Raw genomic sequence first — 27,701 nt, 5'->3', positions numbered from 1 at the left:
TTTTTGGCAAATTTAAATTACTAATGCATCTAATGCGTCAATTTAAAAAAAAGAAAAAAGATTTTAAAAAAATGCTTTGTGTTACTCTCCATTTGCTTCATCGATACATTTAAAGGAGAAAGAAAATACAATATTTGCCTTTAAAACAGAATAAAGCATTGTGAAGTGTATTTTGTACCAGATATACTAGAGTAATGAGAAATGACCAAAAGGCATTATGGGCATTATGAAATATCAGTTTTTGTAACAGGAGTAAAGCATCACACACGGCAATTTCCATTTCAAGGTTTTACTGATTTGGCAAAATATTAAAAACGGATTATATCATTTCACAGCTTTAAATACAAGAAGCATATTTATTAATGATAATATAAAACAAGTAGTGAAACATTGTCAAAGTCATTAGCCTACATGACATTCCTCAATACACTGACAAGAAACAGCGATACCAGTTACTATTTGTAGCAAGTTCTCAATATAGTAGGAGAGGCGAGAGACTGAAGAAACAAAAACTCAACAGTAAGTTTGGTCACTTTCCAGAAAGAGAGAACAGATTAGTGAAGAAGAGTCATAAAAGAGAGACAGAAAAGAAGAGACATATTAAAATTGGCACATTCATAGTATGTCAGGGTGTGCAGTAGTTAATACAGTTGCTACACCGAACGAGAAGAGGGTACGGTTTGGAGGGTAGCAGGTTAGAGACAGGAACCATGCAGTGAGTTCAGCCTGCTGTTGTCATGAGTGGTTACAACCACACTAAATATGGCTGCCAGGTGACACATCCAACTGGTTTTTGTATTTTTTTTTCTCCCCTCTACCGATCACTGTTTTGTTTTTTTGGCAAGGTGAACGAGGCTCCTGGCTCCAATCAAAGTCAGCTTCCTCCAGAATAATTGCACGCCGTCACCTGCTACAGCTGCTTCTCATGTTGCTGTTCTGGTTGAAAGCGAGCTAACACAGCCATCGCATCCTACCCGAAGTCAAAATGTGTGTTCTCTATCCCAGACCAGCAGCCACTCTCTGTCCAGTAACAGTACTGAAGGCATAATAGAGGAGAAAGGGAGACAGACCGTACTTTGACATTCAGGCACTCTTGAGCAGCCACCCTGCAACACTGTAAAAGATCGGAGGTCACACGGAGTGCGTTCATGCGGCATCGAACCAGGCGTCACCACACCAGATGCACACAAACACACATGCTCACATGTGCAAGCAACGGAGCACCTTTAAATGCTAGCGAACACACACACACACACACAAATATGAGCCCTCACACAAACAGACACACGCACACACAACTCACTTCTCAATAGGATTTTTAAAAAATGAAAGAGAAACCCATTTCAGTCCCAAATGGTCCTTCTCTGCCTTCCTCTCCCATGGAGCAGGTCAGTGGTCTTTCTCTGAGCTAACATTACTAATGTTAAAATAACTCTGGAGTTAAAGTAGCTTCATACCAGTAGCGTTTCTGTGGCACTGCAGTGGTACACAGATGCTTCAAACAGCTTTGTCCAGTCGCTGCTGCAGTCCTGCCACGAGAGATGGGAGGGGAAGGGGTTAAAACACAGGTTTGATCCCCTTGTTGGTTACAGCTCCCCCCATTCAGGTAAGTGCAAAAATCCTCGTCATCTTCAACAACATTCTTGTAATTTCCTTCATCTTCGTCAGTGCCTGTGCTAATGCTGCCCAACATTTGAAGCATTGGCATCGTAGACAGATCCAAGATCAGTATTCAGCAGGAGAATACGTTCTGCTCCCAATCAGCGGCAGGTGTTTAGAGCAGTCATAAGGGCTTGTCAATCACAGTCACACCTGAAGTAACAGAAATAAAATAAGTTATATTTATATATATATAGTAACAACTATATCCTCGTTTTCTTATACAACAGGCTTCCCTTTTTGGTAAAGCTTATAGTGATGGCCTGGATCAGGTGACTGAATCCTCTTTTAGTTGCACTGCAATAGCTCTAAGCTGCTGGGGGTTTCCCATGATGCACTGAGTGTTTCTTCTTCACTCTCTGTGGATTGAATCTTTAGTTATTATTAAGTGGTTCTCATCCACAGTGTGTCTTTTGTCCCGTTTTCCTCTCCTCACCCCCAACCAGTCACGGCAGATGGCTGCCCCTCTGTGAGCCTGGTTCTGCCAGAGATTTCCTTCCTGTTAAAAAGGGAGTTTTTTCTTCCCACTATTGCTAATTGCTTGTTCATAGAGGATTCATTTTATTGTTGCAGTTTTCTCTATGTTATTGCAGGGCCTCTACCTTCCAATATAAAGCGCCCCTTTCTAAATCATTCTGCACAGTATGGCTCAAGTAACCACAAGAAATAACAAAAGCCAACTTCAAGAAAGCATTGAAAACTGTGTGGCTCCATATGTGGAGCGCTGACCTGCATAACTGCGACCTGTGCTCATGCAGGTCGGCAGTAGCGTCCACTTGTCAGTGATCGGATTGTAGAACTCCACCGAGGCCAAATTACAGCTTCCGTCATCTCCTCCCACCACGTAGAGTACATTATTTACAGCACACACGCCTGCACACACAAACGCACAACGATTAAAAGACATCTAACACAAGAGCACCACACATCCGAGGCTGCTTGGTGAACACACGCCGTGTTGCTTACCTGCATTACGTCGACACATGTTCATGTCAGCTACTTGTCTCCAGCTGTTAGTGGCTGGATCATAAACTTCACAACTCTTCCTCACCAATGGACCATCGTGGCCCCCCACAGCATAAAGTAAACCTTTTAATACACCCACACCTGAGGAAGGCATTGGACATGCACTTACTAGAGATCACGATCTACTCAGAGGAGCACACTATGCAATGTTTTTCATTTAGTCCTCTTTTATAAGTAAACTTTAGTAAAGATTTGTACTGACAAACAGATCAGTTGTTCCATTTAGTATTTTAAACACAAATAACTTCAAAAGTTGACACACCTGCTCCACTGCGTCTTGTTCCCATCTCTGCTATATAGCTCCACGTGTTGCTTTTAGGGTTGTAAGCTTCTACCGTACTTAAACACTGCCTGGTGGCTCCATCATAACCTCCAACAGCATAAAGGATCCCTGAAAAACATGCAATCCATAATTTAGAACGAGGTGCAGGGGCGGATAAAAGACACAAGTGATGGAGGAACTATGATATTTTTAATCACACCGCTCTTGCCATAGTATATATCGTAGTTCTGTAGTATTTTGTAATAGTGGTTTGTTTTAAAAAAGAAAAATATGAGCTCTACTGAAGCTGTTTTTCCTGCCAGACTAGGTATTTCTGTTAGTTTGTTCACCTTCTATTTCTAAAAGCTGATTTTAGTTTGGGAATCATATTCACCATTGACAACACCAACTCCTACACTGCTGCGTCGGGTGCTCATGGGCGCCACATGGAACCACTCGTCTGTCTTAGCGTTATACGCCTCGACCGTAGACAGACCTGCAAACGCGCAGAGCGTCAATCAAAGATACAGCAGTCAAACATTTTGAAAATTCTCCGCTGTCACATTTTTAAAGGACATTTGGCGTCACGCGCCGAGGTCACAACCACACGAATTAAAAATCGCAGCAGCAGACCTGTGCTGCCGTCAAAGCCTCCAACAGCGTACAGGAGTCCGTTGAGCACAGAGGCCCCGAGCGTCGATCGACGGTCCTGCATGCTGCTCACGCTCGTCCAGCGGTCCATCATCGGGTCGTAACAGTCGACCGTCCGCACGCGCAAAGAACCGTTGAAACCGCCCACCGCGTACACACATCCAGCCACATACACCACACCTGAGAGAGAACACAAAGTTTAAAACATCAATCATTCTCCTGATCAGTGCTGAGTGACATAAAACTTTATGTATTTTTTATTCTCACTTTTTCTTGGGAAAATCCTGGTAGGATGAGAATCAAACTGCCTAATCCGAGGAGCCTTCAGGTGACATTCTTCAGCTCATTTATTATGATTACTGAGGGTTTCCTACCTGCTCGGCACCTCCTAGTTGGGAGTTCAGCCACTTGGTACCATCGCTGCTCCTCAAAGTCGTAACATTCAACACTTCGAATGGCCTTAGGAGCCTGACCGCCAACCACCACCATCACCTACGCACAACAGCGATGCCATTACAAGAGCACATGCTGTTTTGATGTGGATGTAAGTGTTCATAGTGTGTTAGTACCTTAGGACAGCAGGCTGGAGTCCTCATGCGTGTGCGGGCGGTCTTCATCAGAGCTCTCTGGTCGGCCGGCAGCAGGTGGTACTTCATGGCCTCAATCAGGTAGTCTTTACAGGCACTGCTGTTCTTAATCAGAGACTCCTCCTCCACCCGCTGACACAAGTGAACAGTGAGGGAGGAACCAATCAGCTTGCATGATTTACCGTTACAGTACATCGCAGTGAGTGTGATGTTTCTGAGCTAAAGTCAGCATAAGAAAAACCCATAAAAAAGTGAAAAAAAAAAAAAAAATCTTTGGCTTATAAAATATATAAGTCAAAGTGTGTTTATATCAAACTGAATACTGTCAGCAGGCATTGTTAACTAAAATGTTTTTTAATATTCAGGAAATGACTGGTATTTGTACAAGGGCATGATGTTTTTTCAGTAAAAATAAATGCTAAAGGACTTCAGCCGCTGCCACTTTACTGTAAAAAAGATTCAGCCACAGCAAACACTGCACTCAGTTTTGCACCAAGAAATAATCAAATCCACTTCTTTAAAGCAAAAGAAGTGACAAAGAAAAACAAACATTTATTTATATTTTTAATTTCATCACTTTCAATAAAAGTGCCCTTTTTGACAAGTGAAGCACACATTCACTTTACATCATAGTTTTGTTTTTTATAGATATCTTCAACACATCAGTGAAGTGTACACACAGAGACACACAGACACACAACATCTTCCTGTCATAACCAACCTCACCAGCAAGATGACAGAATTAGAAAGCTTTCCTTTCTTGCGTGAGCTTGTTTGAGCGTCCCAGAAACAATAAAACAGGCCATCGTTGAATGTTGAAGCACTGCTCTGCTGCACTGTTTGCACTCGCACGAGTCTAGTCTTTAAAAAGTATAAATTACATTATATTGTGTACATTGTCTACATTCATAATTTACTGTGGCACCTTATTCCTGTCAGCCCCTCTTTCATCTTTTATTTCCCACATTTTTTACTGAATTCACTTTTAATCACCCTTTTCTTTCTCTGACCTACATGTGGTTCATGTTCTGTATATAGTGCTTTTCTACATCACTCAAAGAGATGGGAAAAAAAAAACATTAAGGAGGTTTTACACCAGCCCAGTTTCTTTTTAAAAAAAAAAAAAGGATGACACACAAAAGGTTACTGGCAGCTGATAGTGCATAAAACTTTAACTCTACTTCATTTAAGAGCAGATTAAAGAACAGCAGCTAAACACACCTGCACCAGGTATTCTCTGGAGAGGAGCGGCAGGCGGACATGTTCCATCAGGTGAGCCAAATGCTCCTGGCGGACGTCTTTATCGTGGTTGACCCAAGCTATGACGGCCTCAAAAACCTACACACCAGCGCACACAGGCACACGCACATCATTGTAAAGTTTTTACTTCTGCTATACGTGCAAAATGAGAACGACGAGAGAGCGTACCTTCTCCTCTGAGGGTATGGTGAGCTTGTCGCTGGCGATAAGGCTGGACACTTGTTCCATGCCCAAATTAAGAAACTCCTCACTCCCGACCACCTCTGTAAAATGTTGCTCTGCGGGCACAAACTGCAGATAAACACAGCTGCTTCTCTCCACAACTTCATTAATTACACCTGTTCTCATTCTGTCTCCCCAGATCCTCCCAGACACGTGGACTCGTTTAAATAAAGGAACAAGAAGTGCTGCCACACACATGCAGACTTTTGAACGCACAAACCTGCGAAGCTGTTAGCCTGCGTGAGAAGCTGGGAGCAGGCGTGTAGGTCAGCGAAGGCTCTTATTCCCAGGCAGTTGGACGGATGAAGCTGAGAGCTCAGGAACTCACAGCAAGCCTTTTTCACCTCGTTCAGCTGGAGCAGCCCCGCTGCAGGCAACAGCGCCTGAGAAACAAGAACACGAGGTTTGCGCACAGGTTTCGGCTTTACTGCCACAGCGTACAGATCAGTACATTTAGAGCGGTGACAGGTTGGCCTGGTGTGCAGAAGAGCAATCTCTGACTCACTGACAGTTTACGTTAACGAAACTGTTCCAGTCTTTTTCAACTTTTAGACCAAGAAAGAAGTGAAAACCTAAAAATAAACTCAGCTGAGCTTAGAGCACAGCTACCAATCAAAGTGATCACATGCTGTACGAGCATCTTTTACAGCGCCTTTATTTGCACTGTGGTGATCTGATCCTTCCCAAGTTTAAAAAAAAATCTATTCAAAGATGGAAACTGCTTTTCTGGTTTAATTTCGTGGGTTTTAAAGCAAGTAGAAAACTTCTAGAGAAAAAGCCTGATTAAATCACATTTCATCGTTTCATGAACGCATTTCAGAAATATTTACGTCAGAAAAACTTAGTCATCCAGGTCAGTGTCATCTTTTTTTAAATGACACCCAATATTAAATACAGCCTTATTTAAATACAGATGCAAGTTTTAGATTTTTCCTGAAACCCAGGAGATTTTTCCAATCACACTCACACCAATTTAGAATTACCAGTTAAGCCAGCCCCACTAACTGCATGTCTTTGGACTGTGGGAGGAAGTTAAAGTATCAGGAGAGCACCCATGCAAACACTGAACGCCCCAGACTGGATTAGAAGCCACGATCTTCTTGCTGTGAGGCAACAGTACAAACCGCTGCACCACCTTGTCTCTCTAGCTTCTGGCCCTGGGCTCCAGACTCCAGACCTTAACCCGACCATAAGCCCTGATCATAATACACGACTTCCTACTGAGTTAAAAGATTTCAATCCTCCAGCCCTTCGATTAGTAAAGACTGCTTGAGCCACAACACCAAAAACACTGAGCCTACCAGTGTTAGCAATGTAAGATCAAACCACCAACCTCTCGATTAGTAGTCACCCTGCTTTACCTCCTGATCCACAGTCATCCCAAGATAAGAAAAGCTTAAGAAGCGTGAAGACATAATATGGAAAATATGAAAGATATCATGTATATGACCTACTTAGAATCATCAGCTAACCTAACATATGAGTCTTTGGACCATGGGAGGAGACCAGAGTTCCCACACAGAAAGCCCACAGCTGGCCAGCAGGTTAAAACCCAGAATAGTTTGTGGTACCCCCCAACCCCCACCTCCCCCCCCCCCCCCCCCATTCAAAAATGAAAAGATTTTATGTTTTTTTCTTACTTTTACAAAAGTCAAAGATTAGGCAGACCCGTTTGTTCAATTTGTTTATTTTAATGCCGGCAAGGGCCCGAAAACATATCCATGCCAGGGTTTATCACAAAGATGTTACACCTTGTAGGCAGACTACTTCCTGAACTGCGTGGCATGATCAGGTATGAGGAAAAAAGCTGTTTATTTTTCAGACGGCGAGCATTGGGGCTGGCCTGCTGAAAAGTTGGACGTTTTCACCAAGTTAAGGTTTTCCAGCATGTTGAAGCACCCATAATATCCTGTTTCCTAATTTGCTCAGATCCTATACAGTTTTTCCTTACTAATAATATGTATATATTTAAGTTTTTCTTATATTCTTACATCTATATATGCTAGATTATTTTTTTTAAATATATTTTATACATTTAAATTTAGATTAGGCTCTTTACTAAATTATACAGTCTGTTGGTGAGTAAAATGTACAGAAATTTCATTCTGATGTGCACTAGCTGGTGTATTTTCTGAATGACAATAAAATGGCTATTCTATTCTATTCTATTAAATCTTTAAAGACAATCCAATCAGGTCTAACTTACTGATCACCATCCAGAAGTTTGGATTTCAAAGTAACCATTTAACTCTTCACCTTAACCTGATAACCAAAGAGACCGTGTTTTTGTGTGAAGCTAACAAAGCCTTTGATGTGAATGAGCTTTAATGCATCGAGAAAGCTTGAACTGAAATGTTATTTTTGCCTTACAGGTAAATCGCTTCCTGTCGAGTTTCCAGTGTGACACTGCAAATGCTGCAAACCTGCTCAGTGTGATTCCAGGCTGTAGTTATTGAGCTAATGCATGTGTGTGTTTACCTGCACATTATCCTCCGTGACCTGTATCTCCGCCGTGTAGATGTAGTCAATCAACAGGCCCAGAGTCCAGCCATCCATCTCCTTTATCCTCACTCGTTTTGCCCTACTTTCTGCCATCTCGCCTGTTAGTACATGTGCACACGTTAGCTTTTCAGCACTACAAAGGTAGCAACTGTGTCAGGCACTAAAAACAATGAAAGGAACCGAATAGATGAGAATGGAGGAGGGCCGTTACCTGTGAACATAGCGTGAAAGTAAGGGCTCCCAGCAGCCAGAACCACTCTGTGAGCAGCGATCTCGACGTCCTCTGCCACAATGGTCACATCACACAACAGGCTCTGGCTACACACATGAGTAGGAAACAGAAACCGTTACAGTTTACAGAAAGGATTTGGTGAGGACGAGGCAACAAATAACTGAAGAGACAGTGTGGGACACCTGCGCAGCTCGTTCATGACTTTGAACGCCTTCCTCATGTGGCGAGGGTTCAGAGTGACGGGACCGTGCCTTTCCACTCCGTCCTCTTTGTCCAGAGAGTGTGGACAAAGTCTAGTGCACCTGAGAGGAACAGTACAGATACGTAAACAAGAAGCAAACACACAGTGAACACAAAACGCGTAACTTGGGAGCAACTCGGGTCTCCTGGTGCACGGCAATCACAGTGAGGACATCTTTTTGTTTAGAATCACTTCTAAACACCATAGCTTTAACCAAAAGCACAATCAGACACTGCGTTTAACTTCTCATTAAGTTTTCCAAAGTGTCTTTGCAATCACTTTAAACCCCGACTCGGCCGGTTTATCTCCTAGAGAAGATAAATTACTGTTGATTTGGAAACTGACGGTGTAATATTTCCTGATTTCCTGACAAAAAACACGCACACACTCAGAGGGCGCTGTATCAGGACCAAGCTTGATTTTCACACGCGTAAAGAAGGCATCTTCCCAGGAGACCACAATTAAGATTAAACGCTCATTTGTAAACTGTTTAGCAGTCCAGTCAAAGCTGCAGTATCAGGTAGTGCTTTGTCTTGTTTAAAATCTTATCTAAAGACCTTAATTATTAGTTTATATCAACAAGGTGCAGACTCTCAGTTGTAGCATGTAAAAGCTGAACGGTTCTGCTATAAATTCTATTATTATTATTGTTGATATTATTAACTGTTGTTGTTGCACTAGCGTTATGATTAGAATAGGGGATGCACTGCCTGAGACACTGCTGATACTTGTGTTTGAAAGAGCAGTTTAGCACATAGCCAATGTTGCCAAAGTTATACGTTTTGCATGCAAATTCATATTGTTTTTGTTTATTGTTATAATTTGTAGTTACATAGAATGCAGTCAGTCAGCATTTGTATGATGCTGCACATCATTACTGAGACATGCTATGATGTATGGTTTGGAGACGCTGGCACTGACAAGGAGATGAAGATGTTAAGATTTTCATTGGGAGTGAGCAGGATGGGCAGGATTAGAAATTCATTTATCAGCGGGACAGTTCAGGTTGAGAAGTTTGGAGAAAAGGTTAGAGAGGCAAGGCTGAGATGGATTGGATGGAGAGTGGATATATCAGGCAAAGGATGTTGAAGATGGAGCTGCCACGCAGGAAAAGAGGAAAAGAGGACGATCACAGAGAAGATTCATGGTTGTAGGTAAGGAGGCCATGCAGAGGGTTGGTGTGACAGAGGAGGATGCTGGGGATAAGGAGAGATGGAGGCGGGTGATCTGCTGAGGTGAGAAGAAGATGCTGCACATCTTAAAATACAAACACACCCTGCATAAGTTCTCCAGTCACTGACATAAGTAGTGAAACAATGTAAGAACACTGCAGCACTAATAAAAGTGCTTATTCAATATTAATAGCGAAAATGTTCTGAGAAAAATATGAGTTACAATTTAGAAGAAAAATGACTCCTGTGTGTAAGATATTATTATACTGATGAATCAAGTAGCACTCTCAGGTGGCACCATAATCCAGCAGCTCTACTCAGGGGCCCTTCTCCTGAGGGTTTCATGATAAGTCTGAAGAGGTTGTGAGAGAGAACAGGAAAAGTCCTGCTACAGAGATTTCCATTCATGTTTGAGACTCTGGCGTATGTCGTACAACATTGATTAGGCTTAACCTAAGATGGAACCTTCTGACTGCCCAAGGTGTTTGATAAGACCATGTGTGCACTTTAAACCTTCACTATTGACTATTCATTAAAAACAGATCGATCAGGTTGGCTGAACTGTGCTGGACTAGAAGTATATGATATATAATCCGCACAATTACTTTGTTATTCGCACCTCTGAGCGCACACCTCTGCCCTCCCTCTCCTGAAATCAAACATTCAACATGTACATTTACATGCTGCTCCTCTGTTTTCTGTCACAAATACACCCACACACCCACACACGGCTGTGAAGCACACGTCCTCAGTGCCGGACAGAGGCGTTAGACCAACAAGCACAACGTTATGACACCACCACAGAGCCTGCAGCCTGATCCTGCAGCCACAGTCCCCGGGTATCAGTCCTCCCCACCCGGTCATTGAGCAGCCACACCGGCTGGCCGCTATCTCTGTCAATGCGGCACCATCCGTCAAGCAGCCACTGGGAAACGTCAACACACACAGAGAGAGAGAGAGAGAGAGATTCAGCAGCTTTTTGCACTTACAGCGGATGACTGTCCATGATTCTGGTGTTTTTCAGAGGCTGAAAACTTGGCCCAGCGGCATGCACCATTCCATATCCACAGTGTCGTCTTCGATGGGTCTAAATTCAGGCGTGAATCACGGCGATCATCTGTCCAGAGGCGGAGAGACGGGCTGACGACAGCCCCATTAAAGCAGCCTGTTCCATAGAAACACACAGCCCGACTGCTGCGGTGACACTCTCCACAGACACGTTGCGATTCAGTCCGGCTGTTGTACCCAGCGGACTGCTCCTTATGTGGGCCGAAAAACGCGCAGGAAAGGCGCACACCGCCGGCTCAGACGGGGGTTGTTTTTACTCAGCGTCCCCTCTCTTTTACTCCTGGGTGTTTATGGGTGCGAGAGGCGGACGGACAAGGATACCTGTTATTTTCCAATCGCTGATTAAAACGCACAAACAAGGACATGTCGGTAAAGACGGTCTTCTGAGCAGCCAAGGCGTCCCAGAAGAAAGCGCTGTCTCCCTCTAGCTGTGGGAGACTCACGAAACTGAACAAACACTCAGTTCAATTTGTTCATAAAGAGACAGCTCATAAACACGATCAGAGGACCTTACATTATAAATCATTTACAGTATCACAAGGGGAAACTGTAAAGTGACACTGTAAAGACTTAAAAATAAGAACATGAAACATGTTTTTTGCTTCTCATCAAGCCCAAATTTTTATATCTCTAAATCTGACTTTGTAAATCAGAAACTGCTTTATAATGTCACAGTTTTGACCTCGTACTCTAAATTTGATCCTGTTATAAATTTGACTTGGTTGACTGTTTATGATCTACGTTTGTATCATTTTCAGCTACAAACTCAAGGTGTTTGATTTACTTTCATAAACTATAACAAGTTATTTTGATATACTACCACGATTTTGATTAAAGGACTCAAACTTTAGATTTTTAAAGTCTAAGTTATACTTTATTAAATAAGGTCAATTTATAAATCAGTAAGTTGGAATTTTAAATTTTCGTGGCAGAATTTAGATACTATGGATTCAGATTTTAGATATCATATTACTGAGTGTTTGCCTCATGCTAAACCTGCCTTAGCATTTCTCTGTTTTGATTTTATTACGAAATTTGTAGTATTATATTAAGTAAGTCAGTTTTATTTATATGCACAGTTAAGACCAATGTGTTTTGTAGTAAAATAAATAAATAAACACATAAAATAATACTATACTATAATATCTAACAAAAATTTTCTTTGCACTACTTCGAAGCACTTTGCAATTTGTTCTCCGATGTATCTTTCTATTGTTTTTGTATATATTTCTCCTGTATGCTATTTATTCCTGCTGTCTACTATTTACATTTTATTCCAACACAGCTGATGTGGAGCACCCACGATTTCGTTGTACATGTACAATGACAATCAAGTTTTATTCTATTTTATTCTTTTCTATGTCTTTTAGCTTTATATCTTACACTACTGGCTTAAATTCTTGTTATTCTGTTCCTAGTAAGTCACAATTTTGATTAAATTTAAACATAGGATTACAAAACTTTTATTTATCATCAAGCACAAAGTTTTATTTTAGCATTTTACTTTGTAAGTCAAAATTTTCCTTCATTGGCATCATATTTCTCACTTATCAGTTTACTTTTATTTCATTATTTGGACAGTTACTCAGAACCTGTATACAGCAGTACATGCCTGGGGCTATTGTCATGCTGCACAATGAGATCTGATTGAGACTGATTGCTTCATTATCTAATAATTCTTTCTGTATCTTGCAAACATGACCACAAATACTCATATATCTCATCCTTGCGACTAATATGTTCTGCTCTTCTCTCCCAAGTCATGTCTTTGGAAGTCAAAAATTGACATACATGAGCATTTATGTTTTTTATTAGTCTTTCTGTCAATTTAGATATCTGCCTGCATTAGATACACACTGTACAACATGTTAAATGTAGTCCATGTCAATCAGAAACTGTACTAAAAGAGTGGATAACTGCTAATTAAACACATTAGTATTACATTTAAAATCCAGGTTTCTTCATGTCAGGACCACAGACCCATTTGCAGAAATTTTTGTCCTCGGAGCACCATCTGTGAGGATATTTTGCCTGGCTGTACTGTTTGTGAACATGCAAGAGCTGTGAGAATGAGCAGAACAAATCTGCTGTGGTGTGAAGACACCAATTACATCAGAGACAACATGCTTTCATAATGCTCTGTACTCACTACTCACTCAGTGTAGTGGTGACCTGGAATAAAAGCTGTTGGCAGGTAGTTTAAACCATAATGCCAAGATAACAATGTTATTTTGTTTTTATGTAAACACAGAGGACATTCCAAATAATTTATTTGTAAATTATGTTTTTTGAGCTACAGTCTCATGTGCGTTCTATTGATGTAATACTTAATTTCCACAAAACTGAAGGATTTCTAAAGGAGTATCAATACTGGACCAAAATGCCACAACCCATTGTTTTTATCCTTTCATGCCATTTAAACACTGACCCTCTGGTTTGCACCAAAGGCTCGGTTCAGTGTTTTATCAGAAAACGATGCAAAGCTACTTTTAGAGGTTGAGTACTACTCATTTGTTACCCACCAATAAACCCGAGGAGTACACCTTGGAAATTTTACAGGGCGAGGTCAAACCTGTTTCAATCACTATATCACAAAATGCACTCTGCTAAAAAATAACTAAGACTTCAGTATAGTTTCAAAAATTCTCATATTTTATTTTTACAATTTAAAAAAAATCAACAATGAAAATATTTACATAAATGAAAACAGAGGAAAAAAACTGTAGAAATATTGTAATAACCTCCCCACATTTCTGCAGGAAAGTGCTCTTCGTTTTAGATAGTCACATTACTCTGCCATCCTTCAAATACAGACTTTATTTGCCCATTACTTCAAATGAAGCATGCACAACTGATGAATGCAAGCTCACATATCTTGTTTCTGTGTCATCTCCAGCCAGCCTTGGCGGACTCAGGTCAATCCCAACCTTGCAGAGCAAAAGTCTTTATTTTGGCAAGCGACTGTTTTGCTGTTTCCATGCAGTTTATTGCACACACTGGATGCATAACAGCACATTTTGAGAGTGGGGCAGTTTCAAATGATGTGACTGTACATGTGGTGTGTTAGTTTGGCTTTAAAGGGGCAGGGGGCAGATTTGCAGAGGCTTGCTCCAGAAAGGCCAGCGGTCCAGGAGGGGGAAGGTCTGAGGGTTTACGATGCTGGCCGCTCACATCCTCCAGCACTTGTTGCCAGTGGTGTAGCTTCGTCAAGTGCTTCTGAACCAGCATTTCTTTTCTCTGTAGTTCATTACGCAACTCTGACACATCCTGAAGTGAGAGGACAAGTTGACGAATTGAGAAAAATGAATAATACATACATTCATGACTAGTTGTTTATTTTATTTTGCACAAATAACAAGGAAATTTATTGGAAACATAAGTGGACCCATTGCAATAGTTTACCTCTTTCACCACTTGCTCTGGTTTCTGCACAGACAGCTGAAGCCTTTTCTGCAAGAAGAAGCACTCAGTCTGCCGAGCCACATCCAGAAACTTTTGTATGCACTGGTCCACACCTACAATAAGCACAACACATGTCAGCATACGGACTAAAATGTGAAATGTGGAAAATAAAAAGTGTTGTGCTTCACTGACCTGTTCGAATCTCCTCCTGGTCTGTTCCATTAACGTAATCTTGGCTCACCAGGGATGCAAAACATGCCTAAAGAATAAAAAGAGACAACATTCTTAAATCATAACAGACATTCTGCTCAACCATCTCAAATTTGGCTAAAACTTTTAAAGTCCAAAGGTCCAAAATCTGGGGCGACCGTAGCTCAGGGGGTTGGGACGCGCATCTGTAACCGGAAGGTCGCCGGTTCGATCCCTGGGATCCGGCGCACTCAGGGATCGCCGGTTCAATCATTGTGTCCTTGGGCAAGACACTTTACCCTACCACCAGAGGAGCCGATGGTATATATGGTAGCCTTGCTTCTGTCAGTCTGCCCCAGGGCAGCTGTGGCTACAACTCTAGCTTGCCTCCACCAGTGTGTGAATGAATAGTGGAATTGTAAAGCGCTATATAAATGCAATCCATTATTATTATGACATGTATGATGATTTCTGTGAAATGCTACCTTTCTATATCAGATACTTTTTAGAAAAATGATCTGTTGACCCACTTCCAGCATGTTTCTTCTCACCCTGAAATCTGCCTTGGGGAGTCAAACAAGTTCACAGTCTTGCAGCATTCATGGCAGTAGTCAACATGCCGATTGCCGATCCCTGAGTGCGCGTAGCAGTCGTAGTATTAGGGTAAGGGTGTTGCACTGAACTGCTAATTACGGCATGTGGAGAGGGAAACCTGAACTACTCACGTGAAATGAGTTACTAATCCCATTTTCCCCGATCTTAATTGTTTTGCTGTACCAGAAATGTTGAACTGATACTTGTTATGTTGTCATGCTTTTATTTTTTAAAGTTTTTGAGATATTTGTGATCACACACTGCCTCAGACTGCCTAGATATCTAAAATAGTATTTAACAAATGAAGCTAAATTTTCACAGCAATCATTATAAATTTCAAACCCTGAAACTTTCAAGCGAATCAAAGGTGCTTAAGCAGAAAATGTTCTTTTAAAAAAAGTGATGATTTGATGTGGAATGAGTGATGTTCCAGCTTTGAGTCCAGGCAGTTTTCTAGACTGCTTGTCCCCAAATAGATTAATTAAACTTTAAAATATGTGAATAATACCTGCCTTCCAACCTACACAAAGAAATTAGCAATGCTGTTGATTTGCAACTGAGGATAAATACGTTAAAGACATCAATGCTCGTAAAAACTGTAACTAGAACTACTTCTATGTTTATGCCTTAGTGAAACTTAAATACAGTCTGCATTAAAAAGCTCCATTCTTGTGTTTGTCACTAGGTGCAGAAATTTACTCTGACAGCAGCATTATTCACAGTGGTCTCTGATGTCAGGTGATAAACACCTGGCACATAAATGGCATTCATTCGGGCAGCGAGGTCTGATAGTAGCTCTTTATCTGTGGATATCCACTGGGACATCTGTGGTTGTACCCCTTTTCTTTGGAGATTACATTTGTGTGAAAGTGTTTGTACGGGTCTGTCTCCAAGCTCTGTCATCTTGTAAATTTTTCCAGAGGCATGCTGAAACCGATTTCACAATATAAAACCACAGCTATTTTTGAAGAACTAAGGTCCCCAACCAAAAGCAGTTAGACGCATGTGAGAAGATCCTTCGTGTAATTTATATTGTGCAAAGAGAACTCAGCGTGGCAGTGCAGCGTGTGATCTGGACACAAAGCTCAGCCGAGACATTTCGACGTGGCGTCACAAAATTAAAACGACCGCAACAACCGTGAAAAGAGTTGGATAGACATTGCTGCTCAATTGCAGCTGCCTGGTCAATGTTTTCCATTAGCAATTTAGCAAAGTTGATGATGGGGGGGGGCTGTGTGAGTGAAAGACAGAGAGGGAGAGCGAGAGACACAGTATGAGCACTCAGGTTGCATCAGAGCATCGGGCCGTATAGTATCGTGACCTACGAACTTCTAATACCTGCGACTCAATCGTACAGTTTGAGCAGGAGCTGAATAACGCGACTGAAGAAAAAAAAATCGCACAGTGTATGCCTAGCTTAATGCTAGAAGCATAGCGCATTAAACCAACAAAGAAGTCGGTGTGCATGATGTGTGAAGTGTGTGTCTATTGCGTTTTTCTTTTTAACTTTAGTTAAGTGACAAAGAGGGAGGATTATGGTGTTTTAGGTGTTAGAAAAAAGACAGCAGCCCGTGTGTTTGTTACCAAATGTCTGCTAATTAGCAGGGCACAGACAGGGGGCGAGGCTGGGACTTTGTTACACGCCACAATACTTGCTCATAATAATAATTATTATTATTTTTAATAATTTGAAGAACAGGACTTGAATGTAAAATGGGTACACCCTGCGGTACAACAGCACCAGCAAACAAACACTAACTCTCACCGGCTAAAGCTGCTAGCGACAGTTAGCATGCACAGCTAAAGGAAGCCAGCACTGAAGACTCCTACCTCAAAAGAAGCCTCCAGTTCATCCACCAGCGTGTTGTTTCCTTGCGTCCTGGGAGCGGCACTAGCAAAACTCGGCTGGCCCGGTCCGCCGGGACCCCCGACAGGATGTGCACCAGGAGGCTGCTGGCCGCTAAACATCCCACTCATGGACGAAGCCATCTTGAAATGATTGTTTTTTTTCCCCTCTACAATCCGCGCATGCGTATACAGTCTACAGAGCTTTCTAGCCAAACTTAGGTGGACAACCTTTTGTACATCTTTTGGGATACAGTGGCAATATCTTTCTGGTCTGTGGCTTTTTTGTGGGGGACATAATTTAGTCAAAGCGTCCTCCTGAGAGATGATAGGAATCTATATATTTATATACATTAAAGCTTCTGAGTAATGTCTCATTATATTTTGTACAGTTATGTACCAGAAATTGGCAGCAGCTGCATCACTGTAGTGGAATGCAAACGTAGTTTAAACACCCCTATGTACAAGTCTTTGTCCTCAAAGAAACGGTTTTCCCACTTTAGTGTGGGTGCACCATTCTCAATAGAGCATGTCTGAACAGTGACAGTCATACAAAACAGTTTTTATTTACCAGTAAGAATTTATTTATTCATACTACAAAAAATACTGTTGATGCTACACAGCTTCAGGATGACAACAGGACCAGGGACTGGTCTGAGACTGATGCATGTGGTTTATGGAAACAGTGAAGCTCAGATGTTTTACAAAAATATCTCCATTTCATATAATTATATCAGTTTATCCAGTGGCCTGTTTCACACTGTGTGGCATTTGACCATTGTGTTTGGCCCTCGGTCTGTTCCTACACTGGTGAGTCTTGCTAGAAGATTGGGAAAGAGTCTAATCAATATTTGTTGTCCATCTCCTTTTAGCCATTGTGGGCTAGACCAGCAGCAAACTCCACCAGTGTACGTGTTGGTCTTCCAGACATGCCTTTCCTCAGGTAGGGGACTTCGTCTTTGTTACTCATCACACCGGCGATGTCCAGATGAGCCCAGTGAGGAGCTTTGACGAACTCCCTCAGGAATGCAGCTGCAGTGCACGCACCACCCGAACTAAAAAGAAATCACTCATGAGAAGAAGAAAAAAAAATTCCAATTCATTGCACACTGGAGCATTGACTGGACGTCTCTCTGCTGCAGCGATGCCTCTAACAGGAGATGAGACACAGATACGTACCGGCTGTACTTGCCAATGTTGTTGAGGTCAGCCAGCTGGCTGTCAGTCACCTGTTTGGTGTAGTGCTGGAACAGAGGCATCCGCCACACCCTGTCACCTGTCACAACACTAGCCTACAAACACAGACACACATACGTTAACAGAAGAGCTGATGAACTGAGGCACCGTGTTTTAACGTGTATCTGCAGTACCCTGTGCAGCTGCTCCCAGAGCCAGTCAGAATTTGTAAAGACTCCTGCTGCCGCTGAGCCGAGCGCTACATCCATCGCACCTTGAAGACAAAATACGCCACGATTTTGACATTTGTCTATGATTAATATCTTGCAGCATAAAGAAAATTTGATGTCACTGTGTAAACAAACTGCTGGAGAAATCATACCCGTTAGCGTAGCAACATTGACAATGGCTCTGGGGTTGAAGACATGTCCATAACAGAGAGCATCAGCGAGGATCAGTCTGCCCTCTGCATCTGTATTATCAACCTGGAACACAGAAACAAAAACACTGTACAACTGTACACATGCAGTAAATGTCCTGGTATTTACAGTGGTGTGAAAGAGAAAAGTTATCCAAACCTACCCGATCCTGTGTGAAAAAGTAGTTGTGCCTCTTGTTAAATCATAAATTAACTGTGATTAACCACATTTTTTGGAAAGCTGAGTTCAGTTTCACTAAATACACTCAGGCCTGATTACTGGCAGCCCTGTTGAATCAAGAGGTCACTTACATAAAACCTGTCTGACAGGTTAAAAGATCTCAAAAAGCAACACATCATACCATGATCTAAAGAAACACCTTTGAAACAAAGTAATTGGGATCTATCAGGCTGGAAAGGGTTACAGAATCATTTCTAAGCACTCCAATGAACCATGTTGAGAACCATTATACAGGCATGGAGAAAACATGGAACACTGGCGAACTTTCCCAGGAATGGCCGGCCTCAAAACATTACTCCAAGAGTACGTCGATGAATCATCCAGGAGGTCACAGAAGATCCTGAACAACATCTAAAGAACTGCAAGCCTCACTTGCCTGAGTTAAGGTCAGAGTTCGGGATTCAACAATAAGAGAGAGAGAGGGGGTAAAAATGACGTCCATGGCATATCCAAGGAAAAAACCACTGCTGACCAAAAAGAACATAAAGGCTCATCTCACATTTACCAAAAGACATCTTGATGATCCCCAAGACTTTTGGGAAAACATTCTGTGGACTGATGAGACATAAGTTGAATTTTTAGAAGGTATGTGTTCCATTACATCTGCATAAAGCCGACACAGGATTTCAGAAAGGGAACGTCATGCCATCAGTAAAATAGGGTGGTGGTAATGTTATGTTCTGGGGCTGTTGTGCTGCCTCAGGACCTAGAGGACTGCTGTGGTAAATAGAACCATGAATTCTGCTGTCTACCAAAACATCCTGAAGGAGGCTGTCCAGCCAGTCGTGACCTCAAGCTGAAACGCACTTGGGTTCTGCAGTAGGACAAGGATCTAAAACACACCAGCAAGTCCACCTTGGAATGACTTAAAAAACAACAAAATGAAGACGCTGGAGCGGCCTAGTCAAAAGTCCTGACCTGAATCCAATTGAGATGCTGTGACATGACCTTAAAAAGGCAGCTCATGCTTGAAAACCCTCCAGTGGGGCTGAATTACAACAATTTTGCAAATTATTGGGCTTAATTGGTTGTTGATCAATGGTCATTACAATCTGCATATTAATGATCAAGGAACTGACCTCACAGCCCATTGTTCATTCAGTGGGCTAGTTTCAGTCATTGTACAAATATACTGTTTATAAGGTTGGGGAAACCTGCAGTCAGCTGAGACTGAAGAAGTCATTTGGATGAGTGACAAATCATTTCTCCCACTGAAAACGCTACGTCCAGACGAACAGAATCAACCCTTTGGGATCTGCAATGATCATTGGGCCAAAATTCCTCCGCAGTGCTGGAAAAGTTATCGCAAGTTATCGCAAACACTTGATTGCAGTTGTCGCTGCCAAGGGTCGTCAACCAGTTATTAGGTTTAGTGGGAAATCACTTTTTCCACACAGGGCCATGTAGGTTTGGATTTTTTCCCCCTTAATAATAAACACCAGCCACAAGCACATTCTTACAGCACTTTAATCCATGTCCAAGCACCTTCTAACAATCAGAAGCAATTCCAAGTTCTTGCAAATTGATCCATCAGCTTTCTGACTGGTAGATGGCACGCTCCAACACTTGAGCCACAGTGTTGGCACAAGCACACTCAGGTAGCAGTTCGATGCCCATTTCAGGATTCCACTAACCTGGATTGTTTTTCCATTCTTGGCTTTGACAACATCACCTGGTTTAGTAGCCTTTCCACTGGGCATGTTCTCACATAAGGGGGCCAGACCTGAATGAATCAGGGCAGTGAAGTGCTCAGACTTACACATATTATGTATGACAAAAATACATTTAAAAAACAAACAAACAGGGTATTTCATATCAAGATGCTCACCGACAATGTTGACAGGGAGTTTCAGAGATGCTGCTGTGACGATGGAGGCGCACACCGTGGCAGCTCCACCCATGTCGGCCCTCATCGCATCCATAGAGGCAGAGGGCTTCAGAGAAATGCCCCCACTACAGACAGAGAATCGTAAAGACAGCACTGTATGGTGTAATGAAAAAGTTCAGTGAGACATTTACAGTATCTGATCCCGGCCCGTGTTGCTGTGTGTTACCTGTCAAACGTGATGCCTTTCCCCACTAGGAGCAGCGGAGGCTGCTTACTGTCAGGAGAACCGTTGTAATGTAGCTCCAGGAAGACAGGGGGCTCCTCTGAACCTTTAGACACACTAAGGAAGGCTCCCATCTGTTGTTCCTCGATCCAAGCCTGCGGTCTACAATGCCACAGTTTATTAGACAAAAACTCTTCTACTTCATCTACTCTTCAGAACAAAAACAGGATCGGTAAATATACAACAGTAATTCACTTATTGGAGCTATTCTGTGCAGGGTGTACCCTGCCTCTCGCCCTGTGGCAGCTGGGATAGGCTCCAGCCCCCCTGCGATCTTAAATTAGGTAAGTGGAAAAGAACGGATGCATAAAAAAATATTTTTTATATGCCTTCAGTCGGGGGAATGGGACCATTTTGTACAGTATTTGATTAGAAACTGATGAGAGGAGGCAAAGTAATTTGAGAGATAAGAGATAAATCTTTATTGTCATTGCACAGTCATACCTAGTACAATAGTACAACGAAATTGGAAACTGAATTGAAAGGGTCCTGAAACCTGGAGGGGAAATTCTTAGATGCCAAAGCGCAGTTACTTTGAAGATGCTCTGTTGTTTATCTGTTTATAAGACTATGTGCCATGCCTAAAGGCCACACACAGCTTTTGCTTTATATCAATTAACCACTGTGTGTCTATTACACAATATAAACATGGTAAGCCCAAAGAAAATCAGTTCCCCTATGACAGAAAACAGATCAGCCCATGACTTTAAAAAAAATATGAAAAAAATGTAAATAAATACATTCATTCATTAAATAATAATAATAATAATAATAATAATAATAATGCTTATTCACCCAGTGAATTAATTATGAAAATAAACAAATAAAGTAACTGACTGCAACAACCAAATCAGTGCTCAGAGCTAAATAAATAAATAAAAGAGCAGAAGTAGATTTAAAAAAAAAAAAAAAAAAGAAGTTTTATGATCATTTATGACAATACATGGAAAAGTTTCCCCTGAAACATGCAACAGTTTAAAGTCAATGTTTTTTTCTTCCTGATTTTGAAAGCGGTGCCGGGGATGATGATGATTAACGAAACACTCACCTCTTGTGTATGGTGACTCGATCAGCATGTGGAGCCAGTTTCTCTTCAATGGTTTTGGCAAAAGCAGTAGGCGTGATGTGATTGGCCGGCGCTTCCATGAGAAGCCGTGCCAGGTTTTGGCCCTCTGCATACACGATGCCTTTCTCCCAGCCGACCACGTCAGCGCTAGGAAGAGTCAGACACAGGAAGTAGCATGTCGCTGTATTTAAAGCGTTAAAAACCTCTGACAGTCAGCGAGCTTCAGTTTCTCGGATCTACCTGCCGTGAAGCTGCGTTGTTACTTTGGTCTTCTTCTTGGATTTGAGCTGGTCATAATGAAACAATCCCAGAACGGCGCCTTCTGCTGCTGACTGGGCATCACCACAGCTGTCCACCTCCACGTGGCTCACCTCCAGGTCCTGAAGCAACCGGCAGCCAGCTGAACGTGCATGAATGACAGAAACAAACCAGGTACGAATTCAGCACAAACCCGAATGAGTGCAGATGAAGATGTAACATGCAACAGAAGCAATGCTGTGCAATAGAACCTAAAGGTGACAATCTGCATTACCTCTGAGCTAAAGGTCAAATATGATGCATTTATTTTTACCTTTTAAACATCCCAGAGGCATTAAAGATAGGTTACATTCGTGTCCGAATCAGAGGATGCACTTTTTTTCTTTACTTTCACTTTGAGATCCAAAGCATTTCAGAGGTGCTGTGCTATGCTCCAGTACCCACGGATTACGGTATACACGGATTACGCAAGCACCCATTCGCAAACGCACCTTAGACTTGTACATTTCTAAGGATGTCAAAGCATAACAGCAGTTTCCACACAGACAGATTATTATAGCATGACTGTTTGATTAACAAACAGAAGGAATAAGAAAAGGCAGAGTTAACTTTGTGGCTGATACAATTAAAGGTCAATGACTTTGGGATAGGTCATAGATGAAAAAAGAAAAAGAAAAAAAAAAAGAGCCAGCTGAGGTGGTTCATGCATCTGGTTGGGATGCCTCCAAATGGAGCTTTTCTAGTCGCACCCAACTGCAAGGAGATCCCGTGGTGGACACAGAACCCGCTGGAGAGATTGCATATCTCACACCTTGAGATCCATCATAAGGAACTGGAAATATGTAGGAATGCTACCAGAACCATGTATTGGATAAGTGGAAGAGGATGGATGGCTAGATGGGTGAGATAATCTACTAATCAGAAGATTGGTGGATTGATCCCTGGCTGATGAAGTGTTCGCTGAAGTTTAAAAAGAAAATGCTTGTATTAATGGGGAATGTTGTATAAAGCTTTGAGTGCTCAAATAGAATAGAAAAGTGCTATATAAGAACCAGTCCATAACACATTTAAGCCATATTGCACAACACTTTACTCCTGTTATACACACCAACGGCATACCTGACACAGCCTGCCTGATGTTCTCCTTGCTGGTGTCCCAATTTTCTGTGCGACAAACACCTGCGTTGTTCTTACCCAAACCGACTACTGCTACACATGGGAAGTCCTGCAGGAGACACACAAACAACATTCATCAGGAGATCTTAGACTGAGGGGACGGGGGTTTATAAACACAAAGTCACACCTTATTACCTTGTGAAGTCCATAAAATACTCTGCTTTTGCCGTTCTTGAGTGCAGGCCCAGAGCTGGGAAATACAAATGTTTATGAGGCTAATCGCACACAAAGAATGCTGTTCACTCTCAGTCTGCAGGTAACAGAGACTCACAGTTTGAGCAGCTCAGAGAGCTTTCCGGAGAGAGACTTGTCAAACCCTGCAGCCGCCTCTGTCAGATGAAGAGTGCCCTCATCCTCCTCCTTCTTCTCAAACACTCCCAGCACCAGACCCTGCAGACACACAAACACAGTTTAATATGATAAAAGATGCAGACGGCCACATTCTCACGCATGAACCTGCAGAGCATCTGAACCAACACACGGAGCCGAATTGATCTGAAACTGAATGAGTCTCGTGTGATGATGATGATGATGTAACTGTCACCAGATGCTAAACTCACCTTTCTGTCGCTCAGCTGAGTGTGTGAGACACAAAACGACCTGCAGGAGTTTGTCCGCACCGCCGTCCATGCAGCTGTCCTCACCAGAAACATTGTCATCTGTTGCACACACACCGAGAGCCCAAATAAATCACTTTCAAAGGTCGTACACTGAGCATATGCGAGAGGAAGCCGAACGGTCGCGTTTATTTGTACGTCACAGTGAGACGACGGAGAGGGGCCTTTGTCGCCACCTAGCGGCAGATGGATAATTGATTAAGAGCCAGTATTACGGATACTGGTGATATTATTTGGCGATCAAAGCAGTTTAAGAAGACCTAAAGCTGGAAAAACATGTAGCAACTTCATACTTTTAATGAACACTTTATATTTGTTTTCACGGGTTCCTTATTTGTATGTTAAAATGGCTGTAACATAAACTGACACAATCGCCTTTGTTTGACTTCACTAAGTAAAACAATCTTGACATAAACTGCAAAAAGATAAAAACACACACAGTATTTATCTTCAGTATTTTTATTTTTGACTATAACATGAATCTACTAATAAATATTCTTTCAAGCTTGACATTAAAAAGCATCATCAGTCTTCTTCTGATCAATATTAGTAGTAGGTACAGCAAGTGTCCATTATAAAAGTTAACTGTATACATGGAATGATTTTTAGGGGATTCTCTAACATCATTAAACCATGTCTATATGTGTGTGAATGAAGGGATATGGGACGTTATATGTTGTGGACCAGGGGTGGGTAGTTAATCTTCCCAATGGGGTCACATTAGAAACTATTCTTGAGGGACAGTCCAGTAAATTATAAAAAGTTCAAATTAATGTCAGGCCGCGTAAGAAACAGTCTCAGTTTCTCATGTGGCCTTCTTTGGGAAGATTGTCCACCCCTGCTGTAGACAGTCTCTTAAGAAGAAAAACAAAGCTTTGGTGTCAAGGGAAGTCATAAACTAGTCACAAAAAAGTAAGCACTTGATGTTTAATGCTATCTTATATACAGACGCCTGAACACACGTTTCTATGAAGAAGGGAGAATGGATCTTGAACACTCTGAAATAGTTCGACCTGCTGATGTAACATGAACTCCTTTTCAAAATTATTTTTTCACTTTTTTTCTAACAAACAACTTTTTTTGTCTTCATAGAAAGCTGCATAGGAAGACTTTACTTAAAAGCACTGTCCTTTATTTAAACACATCATACAATTATTTATTGCATCATCGGCTAAGAATCTCTCAAGCTCAGCATTTAAAACTTTTTAAAAATGAAATAAATAAGTAAATAAAATATATCAATAAATACATTTTTAAAAAGCATCAGAAAAGGACCTGACAGAGACCACGTACTTGAGACACTACTCTGTCTTTGTCAACACATAAATATGATTGAAAAATAATCATGTATTTGCAAACAATATGTAGATGATGAATGCGGTAAAAGGTGTAATTCAGGATGGACGCTCTGCAGCCTTTTCATTCATTCAGTTCATCTCTTCTATCTCGATGGTCTGTCTCCTGCATGAACTGACTGACCAAGGAGACGTGAATCTTCTTCTAGTGTGAATGATTGACATAACTAAAGTAACCCTCTATGCTCTTTTGCAGACATGTATCGCTGAGCTTTGAAGTGTCTGAATGAAATTCATGATGTACAAACATAGTATTACACATTAACACTTTATTTACACGACTATTTAAAAGAAAAAAATCTATTTTCATACTGACTTTAGGATCTGTGCTGCACACTGCAGCACTCATTCAAAGTATGAGATTTGGCATGTTTACTTTTAAGCTTGACTTTTACTCTGAAAAATCAAACATAACAATGTATAAATCCATATGCATCAAAGCCAGATTTATACTAATACATTAGTCATTTCAAACAGCTGCATGATCATCAAGGTAAGGACGAATTTGCCTGGGCTTTGTATGTGAGTTAGGCTAATTTTGGCTGTAATTAACCTAAAACTCAGTTACAGCTTCAAAGGAACAGGGCCCTGGCACTGTTTTGTTTTCACGGTTGGCGCTTGTCCATCATTAGTGATGAAAATGCTAAAAAACAATATTCTTCAGTACAGCAGGTCCACAGCAGAGACAGTCGGTTCTTCAGGTTTTTTGATCTCCGGTTTGGGCAGCTTGATACGACTCATCGCGACCACTCCACAGACAGCAAAGTGAGTTGCAATGCTGCCTACGCCAAGCCAGAAAGACCAGTCCAGACTGTCATCCAAGACAACGAGGACGAAGAGGTTCTCCCTAAAGTTTGCCACTCGTTCGGTCAGACTGTGGTGTCTGACAGCTGCCAGGAAGCACAGAACACCCAGGGCACCAAACAGAGCTGCAGACAGAGGAGCAGGCAAGTCAGGGAAAGGACAAGAAACAAAATTATGCATCATCTGAGACATACCAGCGATGAAGTTCCACAGATAGAGTCCCTTGTGCCCTTTGATGCTCTGGTATGGAACCTTGCGTGCGTTGTAAATGCAGAAAGACAGACTGACCAGCGCGAAACCCACAGCCACCAGCAGGAACAGGATCACCATCATGTGGAGGCCCCCATTCAGTGTCCGCACAAGCTTTGGGAAAACTGGAGAGAGCAGAAAGAATCAAATACTGCATCTTGTCAGCTCTGTTGGACTGTATAAAAAGTAGAGCTGTAACCCTCTACATTATTATGTAAATTTGTGGATAGCAAACAAACTTAGATAATTTTAGTATTTTGTTTGCTACCCAAACCCTAAAATTTTGGTATATTCATTAAAATAAGGCCACACGCTGATTTTTGTGAGTGTGAAAGTGGTTTGAGTTCACAGCATCAGCTTCTTTGTGCCTCTCTAAGGCCTATGATCATATCTTAGTAAATGTTTTATACTCATGTCACAACTAAAAGAACAAAGTTTGAGTTCAGGGTGAACCCCCCTGTAAAAATAAACAAAAGTAATGCTCACGTGTTGTTCTACTCTAATAAGACAGCATCTGTGTAGTTTTAAAAGTCTGAAATCGTCTTACTGTAAATTTTGGACCGCCTGTCCCCGAGCCCGCACCTCTTGGTCTTTCCTCCCTGGAACAATCCGTAATAAATGCTCCCGATGAACTGGTCCAGCTCGGGATTTGACGCATTCACTATCTCCACCCCGGTTTTACAGAGGATCCGCCCGGTAACCCACCGCTCCGTGGATAAAGCCACCACCAAGAGGACCACCGAGCCGATACAGAGCGCCGAGGCCACCGAGAATGTTATCCGCTTCCACAGAGAAGGCATCTTACGAGCCCATGGTGCCCCGAGGCAGGAACCGCAGTGCGCGCTCGGCGATCACCATAAGTTTATCCCACAATTTAAAAAGAAAGAAAGAAAAAGAAAAGAAAAGAAAAAGCATCATAAGTTGCTCCCACCGTTGTGTAGCATCAACGTGTAGCGTGTAGCTTTGACGTGTGAGTCACAAGGAAGGGGAAACTGAATCCATGGAGGTCAAAGTGATCCCTCACCGGGAGAAACTCTATCCGTGCTGCGCGCTTGGTTTCTGCTCTCTCTCTGTCTCTCTCCCTCTTTTCACTCTCCTCTTTATTCATGGGATTAATTAACCTTTGTTGCTCGGCTTTTGCATGCAGAAATCTAACCGGTGACCTATAATTCTGGTTACAGCTTTAAAAATCATGTACCAGTGCTTAATTATGACAGATGTGGTTCATTATGTCCCAGAGCCTGAAGGTCAGCGTGATCTATTAGCTACCACCAGGGTTTATTGGTCCCCATCTTTGTGTTTCGACCTCCGCTTCTTA

The 27,701-nt window shown here is 41.9% G+C and overlaps 4 protein-coding genes across 4 annotated transcripts; all 4 read right to left on the bottom strand.

Moving 5' to 3' along the window:
• Positions 1-273: 273 nt before the first annotated feature.
• On the bottom strand, positions 274-11,283 carry klhl2 (kelch-like family member 2). Its single transcript, XM_084931715.1, has 15 exons — positions 10,804-11,283; positions 8,584-8,703; positions 8,381-8,487; positions 8,146-8,267; positions 5,888-6,050; positions 5,614-5,723; positions 5,407-5,523; positions 4,168-4,317; positions 3,973-4,090; positions 3,581-3,778; positions 3,342-3,443; positions 2,948-3,076; positions 2,626-2,766; positions 2,389-2,532; positions 274-1,812 (listed from the first exon to the last, which is right to left on the bottom strand). Exons 1-15 carry the CDS (start codon positions 10,869-10,871, stop codon positions 1,784-1,786), a joined length of 1,818 nt encoding a protein of 605 aa, XP_084787841.1. The 5' UTR covers positions 10,872-11,283; the 3' UTR covers positions 274-1,783.
• Positions 11,284-13,511: 2,228 nt separating this feature from the next.
• Positions 13,512-17,089, bottom strand: med28 (mediator complex subunit 28). Its single transcript, XM_084931714.1, has 4 exons — positions 16,898-17,089; positions 14,477-14,543; positions 14,285-14,397; positions 13,512-14,149 (listed from the first exon to the last, which is right to left on the bottom strand). The coding sequence occupies exons 1-4, from the start codon at positions 17,054-17,056 to the stop codon at positions 13,946-13,948; spliced, it is 543 nt and encodes a 180-aa protein (XP_084787840.1). The 5' UTR covers positions 17,057-17,089; the 3' UTR covers positions 13,512-13,945.
• A 383-nt stretch (positions 17,090-17,472) lies between these two features.
• lap3 (leucine aminopeptidase 3) lies at positions 17,473-24,123 on the bottom strand. The gene is made up of 13 exons (XM_084931713.1): positions 23,919-24,123; positions 23,630-23,748; positions 23,494-23,548; positions 23,302-23,407; positions 22,165-22,324; positions 21,907-22,071; positions 20,802-20,960; positions 20,576-20,700; positions 20,382-20,470; positions 18,471-18,573; positions 18,283-18,362; positions 18,092-18,204; positions 17,473-17,967 (listed from the first exon to the last, which is right to left on the bottom strand). Exons 1-13 carry the CDS (start codon positions 24,015-24,017, stop codon positions 17,781-17,783), a joined length of 1,560 nt encoding a protein of 519 aa, XP_084787839.1. The 5' UTR covers positions 24,018-24,123; the 3' UTR covers positions 17,473-17,780.
• A 1,047-nt stretch (positions 24,124-25,170) lies between these two features.
• On the bottom strand, positions 25,171-27,210 carry clrn2 (clarin 2). Its single transcript, XM_084930014.1, has 2 exons — positions 26,931-27,210; positions 25,171-26,508 (listed from the first exon to the last, which is right to left on the bottom strand). Exons 1-2 carry the CDS (start codon positions 27,181-27,183, stop codon positions 25,991-25,993), a joined length of 771 nt encoding a protein of 256 aa, XP_084786140.1. The 5' UTR covers positions 27,184-27,210; the 3' UTR covers positions 25,171-25,990.
• Between the last annotated feature and the right edge of the window lie 491 nt (positions 27,211-27,701).

The sequence above is a fragment of the Perissodus microlepis genome, chromosome 6 (genome assembly GCF_051167445.1).
Source record: "Perissodus microlepis isolate ML-2025 ecotype Zambia chromosome 6, ASM5116744v1, whole genome shotgun sequence".
In the NCBI taxonomy this organism is placed as follows: Eukaryota; Metazoa; Chordata; class Actinopteri; order Cichliformes; family Cichlidae; genus Perissodus; species Perissodus microlepis.
The sequence above is the reverse complement of the archived record's forward strand: the minus strand, read 5'-3'. Positions and strand labels throughout refer to the sequence as shown.